The sequence below is a fragment of the Nyctereutes procyonoides genome, unplaced genomic scaffold (assembly GCF_905146905.1).
Source record: "Nyctereutes procyonoides isolate TBG_1078 unplaced genomic scaffold, NYPRO_anot_genome, whole genome shotgun sequence".
Classification (NCBI taxonomy): Eukaryota; Metazoa; Chordata; class Mammalia; order Carnivora; family Canidae; genus Nyctereutes; species Nyctereutes procyonoides.
In genome coordinates, this window is record NW_026575125.1 from 11,628,800 (window position 1) to 11,645,201 (window position 16,402).

The window sequence follows — 16,402 nt, forward strand, 5'->3', positions numbered from 1 at the left end:
AGTTATAATTGGTATCATATGACATCTATTTTCAACTTTCTAGCCCTCGGTGCTCCTGTTACTGAGAACTCATCCGTACATTCTAAGCTAACTGTGATTTGGCGGCTGCATGTGCTGACTTTCATAGCAACGTGCAATGAACTCAAGAAACTTCCTTTTAGATCTGCATTCCTCAGTGCTATTGAACACATAGGATTCCTGGCCTGACCCCTGATTTTTATTCCTAAATCCCAATTTGTGCTATGTTCTGTTGGAAGGCAGTATTGGAAAGATAGAACAAACTTCTCAGATCCCACGGAGAATGAAGCAAGTTATTTGCAGTGGGAAGTACTGGCCCCAGACCATTTTGTCTTCTCTCCATCTCAAGGGTTGAGGGAGATAATGCCCCCATCTAAAATAGGACCAGTTAAACAAGACCATCCACTCTGAGGCAGTATTTAGTAAAGGGCTCATCTTGGACACTTCTCCAAGTGGCTATGTCAGATGGAAAACATTAGACCACTTTCTCTAATTGTCTCATCCTTGCCAAGGTCTGCCAGCAAAGCCTATCTATTGTTCATTTCCCATTTTGAGTGTCAGCAAAGGTGGTGCCTCTGAATGGGGTATGTGTGCTCTCCTTGACCAAGGAAGAGTTACAGTGAAATGGATGAAGATGTCCTATGTTCTGGGCAAATTACCCAAATATTCTATGTATCAGTACCTTCCTTGGTTGAACAATATTAATATTCTCTTGCTACCCTAATCCTTCAACATTCATCAGTGCTCCAATACAAGGGAAACTGACTTATTGTTCATTTCCCTCACCTACAAAAATTATTAAAGATTTTGTTTATTCATGAGAAACAGAGAGAGAGAGACAGAGACATAGGCAGAGGAGAAGCAGGCTCCATGCAGTAAGCCCAGTGTGGGACTTGATCCCAGGACTCCAGGATCAAGACCTGAGCCAGAGGCAGATGCTCAACCACTGAGCCACCCAGGCGTCCCACCTACAAAAATTAGATGAGGAAAATCTAGGTCTCCTCTTTCATTCTGGGCTATATTCGATTTTCAAAATCTCTACAAACTATTGAAAAAAGCAAGCCAAAAAAAAAAAAAAAGCCTGCAAGAGCAGACTAAATAAATCTTACTTAATGCTTGATGCACAAAATGTGGGAGTTTCTCGTAGCACTCAGGCAAATTAGAATGACGACCTATGTGAGAACTGGCTCCTTACAGTTCGTGGAAAGGCAGATGTGTGAGCAGAGAGCCTGGAGTCACAGTGTACACTGCGTCCATTTCAGGGTATTACAGAACCAGGCAGATCCAGTGCTGTTCCCACTCCCGAGAACAGAGATCAATGTACAGCGTTTCTTGACCACGCTTAGTACCAACCTATAGCTTACTACCTAGAGAGTGCCAACGTAGAATCCATGAACACAAGCGTTTTGGTTCTTTCCAGGTCTCATTTAAGCACACTCCCAAGAAGCCAGTCTTTTATTCATGTCAGCCCAGTGACATAGTTATTATAGGACGTTATTCAATCTTGTTTGAGCCTCAATTTTCATTTAAAGCATAGCAGTACTTTCTGTGATATATACCAGAAGAGTGGGCCATGAAGAGCTCGGCCTTTTAAAAGGGTCAAACAGATGTTCATACTATTTCTGAGACCATCTTTAACTACATTTGAGCATTACATTCGAGATTGGCACAAAAGGATCCCAAAATAAGGGTTTTGGGTCAGTCCACTTTTCTTCAACAAAAGAACCCTTTACTTCCAGGTTTTAAAAACAGCAGCCTTCACAGATGAAACCCTCTCTGGCACCACAAGCTTCTCAACCTCAGCACTGTTGATATTTGGGGCCAGAGAATTCTTTGTTGGGGAAAGGGTGTCCAGAAGCATTGTGGGATATGCAGCGGTATCTCCTCTTTCTGCCCATACCCCCACTCCCATCCAGGGCTAACAACCAGAAATGTCTCTAGACACTACCAGGTGTCCTCTATGGTGAAAAATGACCACCCTCCTCTTCCCCGATCCCCACCTCCCGCATCCTGTTAAGAACCACTGAGCCATAGCCAAATATAAAGGATAAAGGAAGATGAACTCCTCAAAGTACTAGTGAATACAAATTAAATTTTGTATAGAACTTTAGTTTTTAGAATTTTTGCATTAAAAAAAGCCCAGCCAAGAGGAGGATCCGAGGAACATCTCGCCATATTCTTTTGGGAACGCAGAGAAGAGGCCTTTAAAAAAAAACTCTCCAAAAGTAAACACAGACCTAGCATACCCTGACTTTGCCAAAAATAAGTTTTGGCATAAAATAAATCAGAACACACTAATGTAGAGGACTGCTTTCCACTGCTTCCAACAAAAGTGGTGGGAGAAGCTGGGCTTCAGTAAATTAAATCAAAATTCAAATTCCTCTTAAAACAGCTCACAAGATATGAAGTATAATTATGTAGTTCGCATACACAGTAGTTTCTAGATGTATTCATCTGTCTCACACGACAACTCCAGTGCAGGGAAAAACAGGGCTTGTTTGGATCAGAAAACAAAAGCACAATTCAACTTGCTATTCCATGAGTAAAGAAAGAACGTATTCTAGAAAGAAAAGATGACAGCGTAATTCATCATCTGAAGGACAGCTCCTGTTTTACTAACAGACCAAGCAACACATCTAACTGCAGTGAAAGAGCAAGCAAATGAAGGAGGGGATGGGGGGAGCACCGTTCAACAAGTACAGAATATTCTGTTCACAAAACAAGACAAACTCAGAAAATTGTCAAAATGTCATTTTGGTCTTTATTTTTGGACATGTAGCATGTTTTCATAAATCAGTTTCTTATGTGCTAGTTTCTGTAATATCAAAAGAAATACAACATATTTCTCATAAATTCCTCATCACCGCAAGTTCACTTTCAAATAAATGTTAAGTAGCAGGGTCGAACAATATGTTCCCACATATTGACCAGTGCAACACTGACAGTTACAAGTAAGGTATCCAGGAAGCCTGAAAAATTAAGATTTACTAGAACAAGCAAATTTACTTCCATTTGTCAAAAAACAAACGAAATAATTTTGATTTGCAAATCACGTATTTTACATGCAAGAAGTTTAAATCCCATTTCCATCTAAAAATAAATGGCCATCTCGAAACTATGCTGAGAAACAAAAATGTAAGAACAAACAGTAGTATGCCCTTAAAACTTGCTGAATAGAATAAATAAAAACAAAGGTTACAGTTTCTTGCTTTATCATGAATATTGGCACGGCTTATTTCATATTTGTAGAAATCAGTGTCTGTGCATAAAAATACAGAGAAGATTTCATGGTTTGGGTCAGTCCAGTTTTCTTCAACAAAAGAACCCTTTACTTCCAGTTTTAAAAACCGCACTCTTGTGTTTGTGTTTTAGCACAAAACACAAATATTTGTTATGTACCGGTTAATAGGCATGTTAAGATACTTTTTAGAAAAGAAGTTTTGTGAATGTTGTCATTAAAAAAAAGAAAAACAATCCTGTACGGAATCCCAATACTGCCATAATCTACCGAGGGCACCACAAGCACCTCTTGCTTTTGATTTCACAGTCCTTTATCACAAAAGCCTATTCTAAGGAGTTCAAGGAGTTAATAAGACACACCATGTAGATAATTTGGGGTTTAAAAACCCATGGCTCTGGGCAACAACGATTACAAATAACAAAAGACATCCACAAAGAGACTGTGTTCCTAAAATTTTCAGACCCAATTTGCTATAAATAAAACATTCTGGGGTAAGGACTTTTGCACACTGACAATACTTCTCAGACATCAGCTAGGCCACAAGTGAAGGGAAGTGACTTCTATCAAAGGTGGAGGGTAGCAGCTGATTTGGAGATGGCACACCTCGTACATTCTGCTCGGAAAACACAAAGGCATTTACAGAGGACTCAATTATACACGGAAAGATGTGGAGGGTTTCTCTGCACTATCATCAACAGTGGTATCGGTCCCTAGTATTTTAGAAGCAAAAAAGTATTTTCATAAACACAAGTTAAGATGAAGGCTCTACTTAGGAGGATGCATATGACAGAAGAAGTAAATAATCGGAGTCTGCCAACCATTTTTTTCCTGGCATTAAAAGCATGAGCATTTTTGGCATGTTATTAGATAGTTTGCCATTTTGTCAACTGTGACTACAATAAAGTGAGCCATCTGAGTGATAAACAAAGAGCATCTGAATGCGCCCCTGGTCCTTAACAGCAGGAAGTGTCTAAGTTCAATATTCTACATATAGTAGCTGCTTAAAACACGATAATAAACGATGGACCATTTTGCTCAAGAAACCTGCTGATGATACACTTGCCGAGGGTATCAGACAAATGTCTAAGAACACGACTTAAATGACTAAAACGTGTATGAACAGGACTCAAAATAGTTCGTATCGTTGTTGTACTTCCCGAAAGAAAACTTGTAAACATCTGGTAAATGTCTAATTAATGGTAGAACATTTAAAATTGGCCAAAAAATGCCCAGAAAACATTTGGCCCTTCAGCACCCAAAGCTCCCAAAATAGAATGTTAAAACATCTCTGTTAGAGGGATTTCAGTAGTCTGAAAAATTTCATACCTGAGTGGCTTCAATGTTCTCTCCTACATTTTAAGTAAGTGCAAGGAGTTTCTACACTCAGGAATTGCATAAGTGTTTATCTTTCCTCAAAATAAAACATTGAATGATATAGAGGTAGCATAACTTATTAAATTAACTTTAAAAAAAGGAAAAAAAAGCAGGATTATTTTCAATAGTCTTAATAGAACTATTACAAATGTGTAAAATCTTACAACCCAGGCTTCCTTCTACCTGGCTTTAGACATCTCATTATTCTCACCCCTTTTTTTACTGTAAGGATATTGATGAGTCCATGCGCCCTTTGGCCCTGTGGCATCTATTGCGACATCGATGATAGAATCTGGAGTCATCCATCTCAGGAAAAGGAGGAAGAGAAAGTTGAATACGGCCAACAAAGCAAAAATGTGGCCTGTTACAGGGCCACAGTGAGAGACGAGTCTGTCCAGTCGTTTGTCCATTGGCAACACAGCTTCTCCTGCCACGTGGTCGTACACCTGGCGGGAGAGAGGCCAAGAGTGAGCACTCTGACCCACAATAAACAACGACCTGCATGGACCAGGGATGTTTTAGAGATGCAAACGGAAGTCGCTTACATTTCGTTGTTGTTTTAGTAACGATGTGATTAATGGAATTAATGTAATTATTGCCATGTGATTCAACATTTATGGAGTGCTTATTCTGGACAAAATACTGGGCTAGACACCTCGTCACACAAAGATGAATATGCCATGGCTCCTGTCCCCTAGGGGATCACCATCAATTTTAACCAACTACAAGAATTCCAAAGTCCTGAGAAGTTGGAACCGCTTTTCGGGTCACCTCTGTCGAGGCCATGTTTAATTCAGCAGTGACTTCCTGAAGCACGACTGGCCTTCTAAGATTCCTTGACTCGGCTGAGGAGCTCTCACCGCTAGCTGGCAGACATCAACCACCATCAGAGAGCTCTAATCTAGCGCGCTGCTGGGTAGAGAGAGGCTCTTCTTTTCCACGGCCACGTAAGGCCGTGTTGCTGAGTATGGATGGTGAGAGCATACAGAAACATTTCGTGGACTCCAAATAAAAGGAAGGGGGAAAAGATAGGGGAAATTTTAGTAGATGGCATAGGTCAAATGCTGGCAAACAAATAAAAAGTTTACTGCTGAGGACCGGTAGTAGGTGGCTTGCTTTTTTGAGGCACGGCTAAGCACAAAACTCAGAAACATTTTTAAAACAAAGATCTGTAAACATATGTTTCGAACACATAAGCGAGGCCAGCATTTATCTGTTTTCATTGCATTCGAACATTGCTTGTGGTCATTCTCACACAGCGGACCTGTAAGCCATCTCCTTTTGAACTCAAGAAGGCTGTGACGTGCAGTGCGAGCTCTACAGGCCAGTGGCCTCTGGAAAGGTACAGGCTGCTTCCAGCTAGCTCTTGTACCCTCAAAACATCTGGAATACATTTCAGTCCAAATTATGCTGAGACTGGTGAATTAGAACAGTTGAGAGAGCATGTTTCCAGCATGAACTCCAATGTAATGTCTTCATCAATGTTCTAAATACCATAGTTAAACTATGAAGGAGGAGCTGAAAAGGATCAAAATGGCCTGTGTGGAACAGGAAGAATTAAAAGAGCAACTACAAGTTCTCTACTGCCACTCTGCATTTGTGGCATTTCCAACATTTGTCATGTGCATCCTGCATCCTAACTTACTATGTTCTCCACCAGCCCAAAGATGCAAAAATCCTCTTCCCCACAGAACATCATGGTACTTAGCAAGGGTGACGCAAGGGTTTTGGGAAGTAGCCTGAATTCAACGTTTGCAAGTTTTAAAGTTGCCGCAATCAGACTAAGAAAAACCACCTACTTTCTAATAAACTGGCATGCTTAGAATTAGAAACAGCCTCAAGAAAATTTCTGAGAGTAGATCTTAATATTGGTTTGGCCTTTGAACAGTCGTGCCTTCTAGAAAACTGTTACTCCCTTATGCCTAATTTAATGAGAAGTCTTGACGGCATTGCTATTTTCAGATGTCAAATGCAACGAGTTGACTAGAAACTCAGCCTAGCATATACCAAAAGTAGTACATAGTGCATTTCTTTTCATTTGAAGAGACTTCATAAACTTAAGCAACAGAAAGGGTAAACCTATATATATATTTAAAAAAAGCAAACGTGTACACGAAACGCCAAGAATTTAGACACAATCTTCAAATACCCTTTGCTTAGCACATGACATACTTTTTCAGTTCTTTCTGCAACATTCCTCCAGGTGTAGAAAGTCTTTACTATGTTATGGATATTTTCGGGAGCTGGCAACGCTCCTGACTTCAGCTGGGAAATCGCTTTTTCCAAACCCTTGCACAAGGACTTGACAGAAGGCTCACACAGAATGATAAGATTTTCTGGAAGTACCTCAGGAATTCCACCGACCCTGGTACTTACCACCTTAAAAATGAGAACAAGAACATACATTACACCATAATTCATATTTCAGGAAAATCAGCAAAACCAACTTAAAAAAGTCATTACAGAAAGTACCTGCTTATTTTTCAAAATACAAGTACAGAAACCCCAACAACGTAAGCCCTCAAAGCTTTTTACCTGTAAACCACAACTGGCTGCTTCCACAATTGCCATGCAGAATGCTTCGGTAAGGGAAGTATTAAGAAAAATATGTCCTTGAACTAAGACATTTCTAACATCCTTGTGCTCTAAGGCTCCCAAGAGACGCACTCTGATTTTTGAAATGAAAGAAGAAAAGAGAAGAGTGAAAATCATGCAAGAAAAGAAATATCATTTAGAAGCCAAGTGTGCTATTCATATTATACTTAGATTACGGCTGGTTCTAATGTTTGCCACTGCACAAGACTAATATCACCAAATTATGATCTAAAAGAGAGTCTTTAAAGCTGTTTGGTTTCAAACTCATACAGCTACCATATTTCTAACTTTTGTCACGCATATAAATTTCATCTTCTACAAAATTAGTTGGCATTTAGTGGAGATATTAATATACTTTGGTGAGTAAATATTAAAGAGTCATTTCTAAACAGAAAAAGGCCTCTTAAAATTGATGCTTCACAGCAAACATCTTTTTAAGTTACTAAGAAAGAGAAGTATTTGAATCTGTATGTACAGGACAATTTACATGATTTGGGCCATACTATTTAAATCACAACTCAGCAAGGCTTGAAAATCTACAAACGTTTCCAAAGTGGTTGTTCTGTGTGTGTGTGTGTGTGTGTGTGTGTGTGTGTGAGTTCATATGCGTGTGCACACCTTCCAGGGTACCTCCAACCATTGCCCCTGAAAGTCAAATAGTACTGGGCCAAAAAAAAATTGTGAAATTTTTTTAAACTAAGTTTTCCCATATTATATACATTTTAAAAAAAACAGACTTTGCATTACATTTTTACATCAAGTATACATAGGAGAAACAGCCCACTTAAAAACACATGTAATCAAAACTGAATTCAGGTAACATTTTCTCATCCAAGACAATATAGAATCCATCAATACCTGTCATGTAGCTGGTACCTTTCTCGTACTTCTTCCAAAATGATTCTCTTAGGTCCCTCTCCTCCAATTATGAAATTTAAATCTGGATATTTCTGACAGAGTTCAGGTATTATACCACTAAGCAAATCAGTCCCTGAAAATATAAAATAAAGTTGAATGTTGGAAATATTAATATTTAAACTTTAAAAAATTCAGAACTGAGAAAATACTCCCTTTGAAAAGTATTAGCTATGCCCTCCTTAGGCAGAGAAACTAATTCTCAAACCTTTCCTGCCAAGGTGGAATGTCCAAACTACCAGCACTCTCCTAAGAGCTGCATTTCTTAAAGTACATTGACATCCACTGTTACCCGATACATGGGTTGGTTATATGGGTTATGCTGTTTCGTTCTAACATAACATTCTTTGTTATTCGCTTGTGGTTACGCATCACATACTTCTAAAAAAGGTATTTGAGGTAGCTAGCATTTGAGTTAGTTTTCTACAGAGCCGGACAGCTGATCAGAGACCTAGGATTTGTCCCAGCCAACTTAGGAGCAAGCTCTTGGGTCGTGGGAAAATTTTCTGATAATAGAAAATGAAGAGACCAGATGTGCCTGAAGTCCAAGGTCTCTTTCAGCTACAAAATTTCTACCAGTCTATGTTCCATATCCCGCCATGCCATCAGAAAGGGCTAAGCAACAAAGTGTAACTGCAGCATCCGCTTTGTTGAGAACGCAGCTTGTACACAGGATCTTACAACAAACTCCACAGTATTAGCAAAATGTAAAAGAGTAGTCCGTCCAAACCTGCCATAGCCCACTTCCCTTGAATGAGAGTAAATGAAGGTGGCAGGACCTCGACTGATAGATGGTTATAATCCAGAGAACAAAAGGGTGCGTCTTGGTTCCTTTTTTTCCTTTAATGAAACACTTTCCTTCTAATACGTAAATACAACCCCAGGTAATATGAAGCAAAAAAATAAACCATGCCCTACCAGTCTAAAAGTGGCTATCCAAAGTGACAGGAATGTTGATACTTTTTGAGAATTTTGTTCATTAACAATTATAAATTGGACACATTCCAAAGTAAAAGTAAATGTAAAATAACCCAGTTAAAGTTTATTAATTCAAAAAATGCATATGTACACACACACAAAAATAAGAATTACACTTTTTTCTATCAATCTTCTCAGATACAGGCAGATCAATTATTTTTAAAAAAAGATGGTGGGAGAAGTAATTTATATGGGGTCATTTTTATTAAATTCAAAGTAGGGATTTATATAAACTCCGCCAGCATTTTCAAAATATAACTGCATTAGCAAACGTAAGTTCACATGCAGCTTTTCTGAATTATGAAGGCTTCTCATTAAAATCTTAGCTACCTTTGTTTCAAGACAATTACCAAATCTGTCAACTGGATCTCTACATAAACCAGAAGGTGGCTTAATGACTTTTAACATTTAGCTACGGGATCCCTGGGTGGTGCAGCGGTTTGGCGCCTGCCTTTGGCCCAGGGCGCGATCCTGGAGACCCGGGATCGAATCCCACATCGGGCTCCCGGTGCATGGAGCCTGCTTCTCCCTCTGCCTGTGTCGCTGCCTCTCTCTCTCTCTGTGACTATCATAAATAAATAAAAAAATTTTTAAAAAAACATTTAGCTACCTTTAATTCTTTCATTTTCTTTCCTTTCCTTCCTCCCTTCGAATACAAAGGTTAAGAACCCATTCTTCAAATGAAAAATGCAACACATAAAGAGTAAAAATCATAACTGCCAATAACAACTAACATTTACTGAGTGGTTACTACATCAGGCTCTGTCCTTTAAGTGCATTATGTCATTTAATCCTGACAACAACCTTATAAGAAATGGAACTGATTAAAATTAGTAATGATCTGTAATATTACTCTAAGAATAAAAGGGTTTTCCCAAACAATAAAAGACATCGAAGAATCTAACACAATGGAATACAGAAAGTCTTTCAATCACCATAGTCACACAAAACGGACAAAGAAAAATCATGATTCAAATGGCTTTTAAAGCTCAGTCTAACAGTATTTTAAAGAATCTTATCAATCTATATGTACCCAGAGGCTGGGCCAGAGGTGAGAGGAACAAGAGACCTTAACTCAAAAGCTGAACTCATGTTTGTCATCTCTGATACTTACTGTGTAACCTGAGCAAGTTACTTACCATCTCTGAGACTCAGTTTCTTTGTCTGTTACATGCAGATAACATCTACCCTACAGTGGTTGGGAGGGTCAAGTGAGGTACTGTACCATGCACAGGCTCTATCAACTGCAGAATATAAATGGAAGTTGTCATTACCACTATGGCAAGAAGCAGGGCATGCCTGCACACACGGGAGCACCATGAAAACCCTGACTTGAGAGCAAAACAGGCTTTTGAAAGAGGGAGGAAGGCAGCCAGAAAACCTGAGTGATAAGAACTGGGATTCATCCTCTCTCACTCAATACATGGCACTGGCTGGGCCTTTGAGAACTGGTTGAAAATTCAGAACACCTCCAAAGAAAATTAATTAGTTAACGATTAACAGACCATAAATACAGCTATTCACTTTTTGGCTACGGATGTGGCCATTCCTCCTGAGAAGGTTACTTTTTGCCTGTTGCCTGGCCACATGGAGAGGGTTTTGTGTTTGTTAAATAACTGACCTGGGAACAGGACAGGCTGTACCTTCACGCTGTGGCTGGTGGTTAGCTCGGCTGGTTAAAATACCATCATTAGTGAAGTAAAGGTAACAGGTTTAATCTTTCTACAAACAGTTCATTTTGCTCTGATCCTCAACCACGTGTGCATGATAGGCTTTCTCGGCTAGCTATCACACGAAGGTATACTGTGTGATTAAAAGAAAAACTAGGCATGTTTTCTAAGTTACAACAAACACATCACTGATATCCCAAGAGGGATTCAGAACAGAGAATGCTGGTCCATTCACTTCTTGATTAAAGAATGAAAGCACATCATGAGAACATGGCTTCACCCCACAAAACACAGTTCAGCAGTTTTCCCACAAACCTCCGCTTAAAGTGGATTGCTGGATCAACCAAGGCTCTGTTCCAAATGTAAAACCTACTGACCAAGGCCCACGTGTGGATTTTCAGGCTGCTCCCTAGCACACCCACCCGCTTCTGATCCCGTCACTGAGCTTCATGCTTACCAACAATCGGCTGCATTTGTCCACATGTTTGAAGCCAGTTACACTTATTGCATTGGGTAATTTAGTTAAATAATATGTAAACTGACAAAATAAGTTTCCATGAAACTAAGTTGAACGATTTGAAAAATTCAATAAAAGAAATTTACAGAAAAAAAGCTCTAATGAGATGAGGTATCCTAAACAACTGTATAACATCAGAGCCAAGTCAAAAATCCATTACTTCATACACCTTTAAGTGCTCACCCCACTTAAAAGAAACCCAAATTGACAACTATAAGTTATGCTTTTCGAAGACGATTGTGCCAGAAAGTTGAAGGAGCTCCAACCAGTGGACCAATACTCTTACAACTGCAAGCCGACACCAGACTATTGGCAACTCAGGGCACATTAATAACATTCTGAATCAAACTCAAAACATTTAAGGAAGGGTATGTGTTATCTTTTTAATGGTTCCCTACTTGAAGTGACAATTTGACAATTTTGATTACTGGACAGGTTTTCAAAGACCATCCAAAGACCACTGAGGTTCTGAATAACCAGACTGTTCCAGGCTTCCAGCAGACAAGGCTCTACGAATGCTACTGCGGTGTCCATTAAATGCTGCAGAGGCATCAAAAAAAAAAATCCTCTTTAGTAACAGCAGACACTTATCAAATACCAACTGGCCTAAGTACTTTATAGGAACCATCACCGAACCCTCACAAGATTCCCCTTGTTGCCCAAATCATACAAATGAAAAAACTGAGACTCAGAGATGTTAAGTAACATGTCTTCAATCACACAATGGGATGCAGCCAGGATCAGACTCCAGGCTGTCTAATCCCCGCACCTTCACCACCTACTTGCCTATGTGTTCTTAATATCTCATCTGCGACTAAATGAAATAAGCAAGCTGCAAAACCTCAACGTGTGGAACAAGCTCATTGATTCTGAGGATATGCATAAAAGACAGGAGAGTTATAAATCAAAATATTCATAAGGCTCATTCCTGAAGAGTAGAGTTACAGCTGATTTTAGTTTTCACCCCTGTGCTTTCTTAGTTTTCAAAATACCTGCAATGGAAGACATGACTTTTGTCATCAGAAAGGGCTGTATGGTGGGCTCAGCCTTTTACTTCTTATCACACATGCAGGGCTGTTTTAACTTTTTAAAAAGACCTGACCTATTAAACAACATCAGATTACTGTTTTTAAGTAACTATTAAATCATCAAAGGGGGGCAGCATTCACCACCGTTCCAAAAATCTCTTTTTGGATATGTAAGACAATAATAGACCTTTCTTTGCTACATTTAATGCAGTAGTCATAAGACCATAACACAAAACGAAAAGCCAAACAATCATTACATTCAAGTATTCAACAGCTTTCTATGAGAAAAAAAGTCTGTGCAGTGCAATTGTAGCTATCATTTCATTACCTTTTCTGTAAACAAGTCTGCTGACAACAACAATAGTTATTATACTATCATGCCTTCTAAATGGGTCTGGAGTGAAGTCAGTAGGATCTACAGCATTAGGAATGACGGACACTATTTCAGGATTCAGTGCTGCTCTTAGCACAGTGTTTTCCTTACTAGTATAAGAGACACAAATTATGTGGTTTGTGTCACAAAGAGACACAGTTAGAAGCTTGTTTGTAAGCACCGAGCTGACATCAGCAAATCCGAAAAGGGAATGGTCCGTGAAGACTGTCTGGAGCCCCATTGTCTTGGCGTGGAAGAGGGCATCATGGGCCATGGCAGAAAAAGAACTATGTGAATGGATTATCGTGACTCTCTCCCGAACAAATATGTACCTGAGCAGTGGCAGACTGTGAAAGAGGGTCGTGGCTGTAGATTGGTTGTACATGACTTTCAGAGGCAAGTAATAGACTTTGAGGCCATTAGTGAGGTAACGGATGCCTTTCCGATTTCCGTAAGCATGGGTGACAATTATGACTTTGTGCCCTCTTTCAATCAGGCACTGAGAGAGCTGGTAAATGTGGCTTTCCACGCCTCCCATATTAGGATAGAAAAAGTCCGACACCATGCATATATTATGGGTACGGGTCCTATATGCTGAGAGACTTCCAGGGCTAACACGGGGGAGCACAGATGAGCGAGGCTGGCCATGCCCACCTCCTCCTCTATAGGCCATGCTGAGATGGTTTAGGCATTTGTCCTTAGAGCAACTCGGTTAAGATGTGTGTCGTCTAGTACCTGAAAAAGAGAGTAAAACAAGATCTCAGCTCAGAGACAAAATACATTACGTTTTCCAAATCCAGATGTAAACACTTTTATGCTAATGTAAATTTGCTAGCTTTCCCCCTAAAAATGAAACAAAAGCATATAATGAAATTACTCATCTGACATTTACTTGCTTAGTACTTACTATGTGCCATACAACAAAACTAGATTCCACAATGCCCTTATATTTTAATTTTGCTTAAAAAACACTGCAACACATAATTTTAAAAAATGAGTTTGTTATGTCACAGTATATAGAATGTGCTCTGCTAGCAAACCAGTTCATTCCAATAATTAAATACATTACTCTTTACAGAAAGTTAGCCAGCCCTGCTCTAGAGCTTAGCCACTGACCCAATGAATCTCATACAATTCTGCTATTTACTTTGTGGTTTAAACTAAAATATACCTGGAGCTAGAACTTTTTTTTAAGTTTTTTTTCTTTTTTTTAAAATTTTATTTATTTATTTATGACAGTCACAGAGAGAGAGAGAGGCAGAGACACAGGCAGAGGGAGAAGCAGGCTCCATGCACCGGGAGCCCGACCTGGGACTCGATCCCGGGTCTCCAGGATCGCGCCCTGGGCCAAAGGCAGGCGCCAAACCCCTGCACCACCCACGGATCCCTAGAACTTTTTTTTAAGAATTTATTTATTTATTTGACAGAGATCACGAGAGAGCACAAGCAGGCAGGAGGGGGAGAAGTAGGCTCCCCGCTGGGCAAAGAGTGGGAAGTGAGGGTCATCCCAGGAAGGGCTCTGGGATCATGACCCCAAGCCAAAGGCAGTTGCTCAACTGAGCCACCCAGGCGCCCCTAGAACTGTCTTTTTCAAGTACTGCCTACAGCACATGCTGCAAACATCTATCTACATTTTCCTCTTCCTTATTCAAGGCTGGTAATAAGCTGCTCCTTTCATGTTCTTAACCTTTCTTTCAGTTATGGAGGCCTTTCTTCCAGGAGTATCCCTGTCTTTAGTTCGAAGTTTAAAGACAAAGGCTCAATTCAAGATGGACCCGATGTGGGGCCATTTTCTACATCTAAAGGAGGAAATATGGATCTCAGGGGTCTCCTAGATCCTCCCTCATCAACAGAAAATGCTCACTCGATATTCAGTACTATTACAGATTCTTACTTTTAAAGCTCAAAAGAAAAAAAATTTTTAAAAAAGCAACAGAGTGTCTTGGAAAACCAGTGAAATCTTCCTCAGATTTACAAATGAGATTTCCACACTTCCAGAAACTGAACTACACAATGGAAAGCAATCCTAAAGGTCTGAATTTCCGATTTCACTTGTAAACGCAGGAAATGCAAATTAACTGCCTGTGTAAACTCTTAATTCTTGGCAACAAAGTCATCTGTATTTTAAATCTATTCTCAGAAATACTCAATAAGTGTTTTTTGACCTGAATTTACTATTTAAGATTCAAGACTACCAAATATTGAGATTCTTAAGGTTCGTCCTTTTAAGTGGTTTCAGTACATTTTCTTACTGTGGTTTGTCACCTAAACCTGAATTTCCAGTTGTACTCAACTTAAAAAGGTGATTTAAAAAAAAAAAAAAAGGTGAGTCAAGAACCACATGAATTTATCTGAAGTTCTGTCATTAACCTGCAAACGTTCTGAGGCGCCTGCCTACTCCCACCGGGTTATCACGCCTAACATCTTTATGGCGTAAAAGCTCAACAAATGGAATAACCACAGAATCTTAGATTTTAGAGCCGACAAGAGGCTTAGAGATCCAGGAATACCTCGCTTGCTTTACAAAAGAGAAGCCAAGCAAGTTGAGCGATTTGACTAAGGTCCCCACCCAGCCACTTTAGTGACAAATGCGAGATGGCCGTAAATTTACAACCATCCAGAGCCAACGAGTCCCCGGGGAGTCAGCAGGAGAGGCTCCCGAGGAGCCTTAGGGAGACCCCGCGGGGGCTTGGGTCTGGAGGACGGTGCTTTCACACCCACCCCCGGGGCAATACCCCAGCTTCACTCTGAGAGGTCACCGGGGAGCGCCAGGGCCAAGGGAGGGACGACCCCGCTCAATCAACGACCCCGCTGGAGTCAAGCAGGGTCTCGCCAGGCCCAAAAGGAGGAAGATAGCCAGACCGTGGGCAGGGGTCTGAGGCTGGGGGTCCGGGAACCCTGCAACCTGCCCGCCTCAGTCTCCGCGGCACCGGCTCCAGCGCGGCCGCCACAGCACACCCTCAGCCCCACTCGAGTCCGGAGGCTCTCGCCCCCGACTTCCGAGCTTCAAAGCCTCCCGGGCTTTGCCCCTTCCATCGCCGGCCACACTCCCACGGGTGCAGCCCAGTCCCATCCGGAAGCGGCCGAGAGTGCCGGCGCAGGGTCAGACGCGCACTTACCGGCAAGTCCCATGGCCGCCAGTGTCCGGACCTCCCGCGGCTGCGGCCAGAGTCCCACCCCGCTGCCCCGAAACACCAATCAGAGGCGTCCGCGCCCGAGCGCCGCGCCCCCGAGGCGGCCAATCAGAAAGGAGCGCTGGAGTCACGTGCAGGAGCACCGCTCAGTCTCCACCTTTCAGCGCTGGCTGTAACGTCAGCGCGCGTAGGCACAGGTTTTCGCAATATTCAGGGAGACTTGTTTTTCTCTGCATCGAAAGTACTACTCCTCGGTTGGACTTTTTATATGAATTCTTAGGGTGGCGAACCTCTAGAAACGGGCTCTGGTCTCTTCTTACACAAGCAGCCTACCAGGAGCCTTCCTGAGGGTAAAGTCAGAAATCCCAGCGTGACTCGCAGCGAGTCTCTAGGACTGCTGGGAGTTGTAGTCTGGTGGCCTTCGGAAGCGAAGCTGAACTTAGAAAACTCACTCCCAGGATGCACCGCACTTCTAAACCTGAATTTTGCAGAAGGTCGGGTGGTTCGCGTCTTGGTTGCCTAGTTACAGCGTCCCCTTTTCTGGAAGCCGGTACTCTCT

The 16,402-nt window shown here is 41.1% G+C and overlaps 1 protein-coding gene across 2 annotated transcripts; it reads right to left on the reverse strand.

Annotated features, from left to right (window-relative positions):
• Positions 1-2,756: 2,756 nt before the first annotated feature.
• PIGA (phosphatidylinositol glycan anchor biosynthesis class A) lies at positions 2,757-15,902 on the reverse strand. 2 transcript variants are annotated; one of them, XM_055338691.1, is made up of 6 exons: positions 15,829-15,902; positions 12,665-13,444; positions 8,087-8,219; positions 7,169-7,301; positions 6,806-7,012; positions 2,757-5,079 (listed from the first exon to the last, which is right to left on the reverse strand). In XM_055338691.1, exons 2-6 carry the CDS (start codon positions 13,380-13,382, stop codon positions 4,813-4,815), a joined length of 1,458 nt encoding a protein of 485 aa, XP_055194666.1. In that variant the 5' UTR covers positions 13,383-13,444; positions 15,829-15,902; the 3' UTR covers positions 2,757-4,812. The 2 variants fall into 2 exon arrangements, with proteins under 2 accessions (XP_055194666.1, XP_055194667.1); XM_055338692.1 differs by lacking the exon at positions 15,829-15,902 and having other exon boundaries at positions 12,665-13,491.
• Positions 15,903-16,402: the final 500 nt, after the last annotated feature.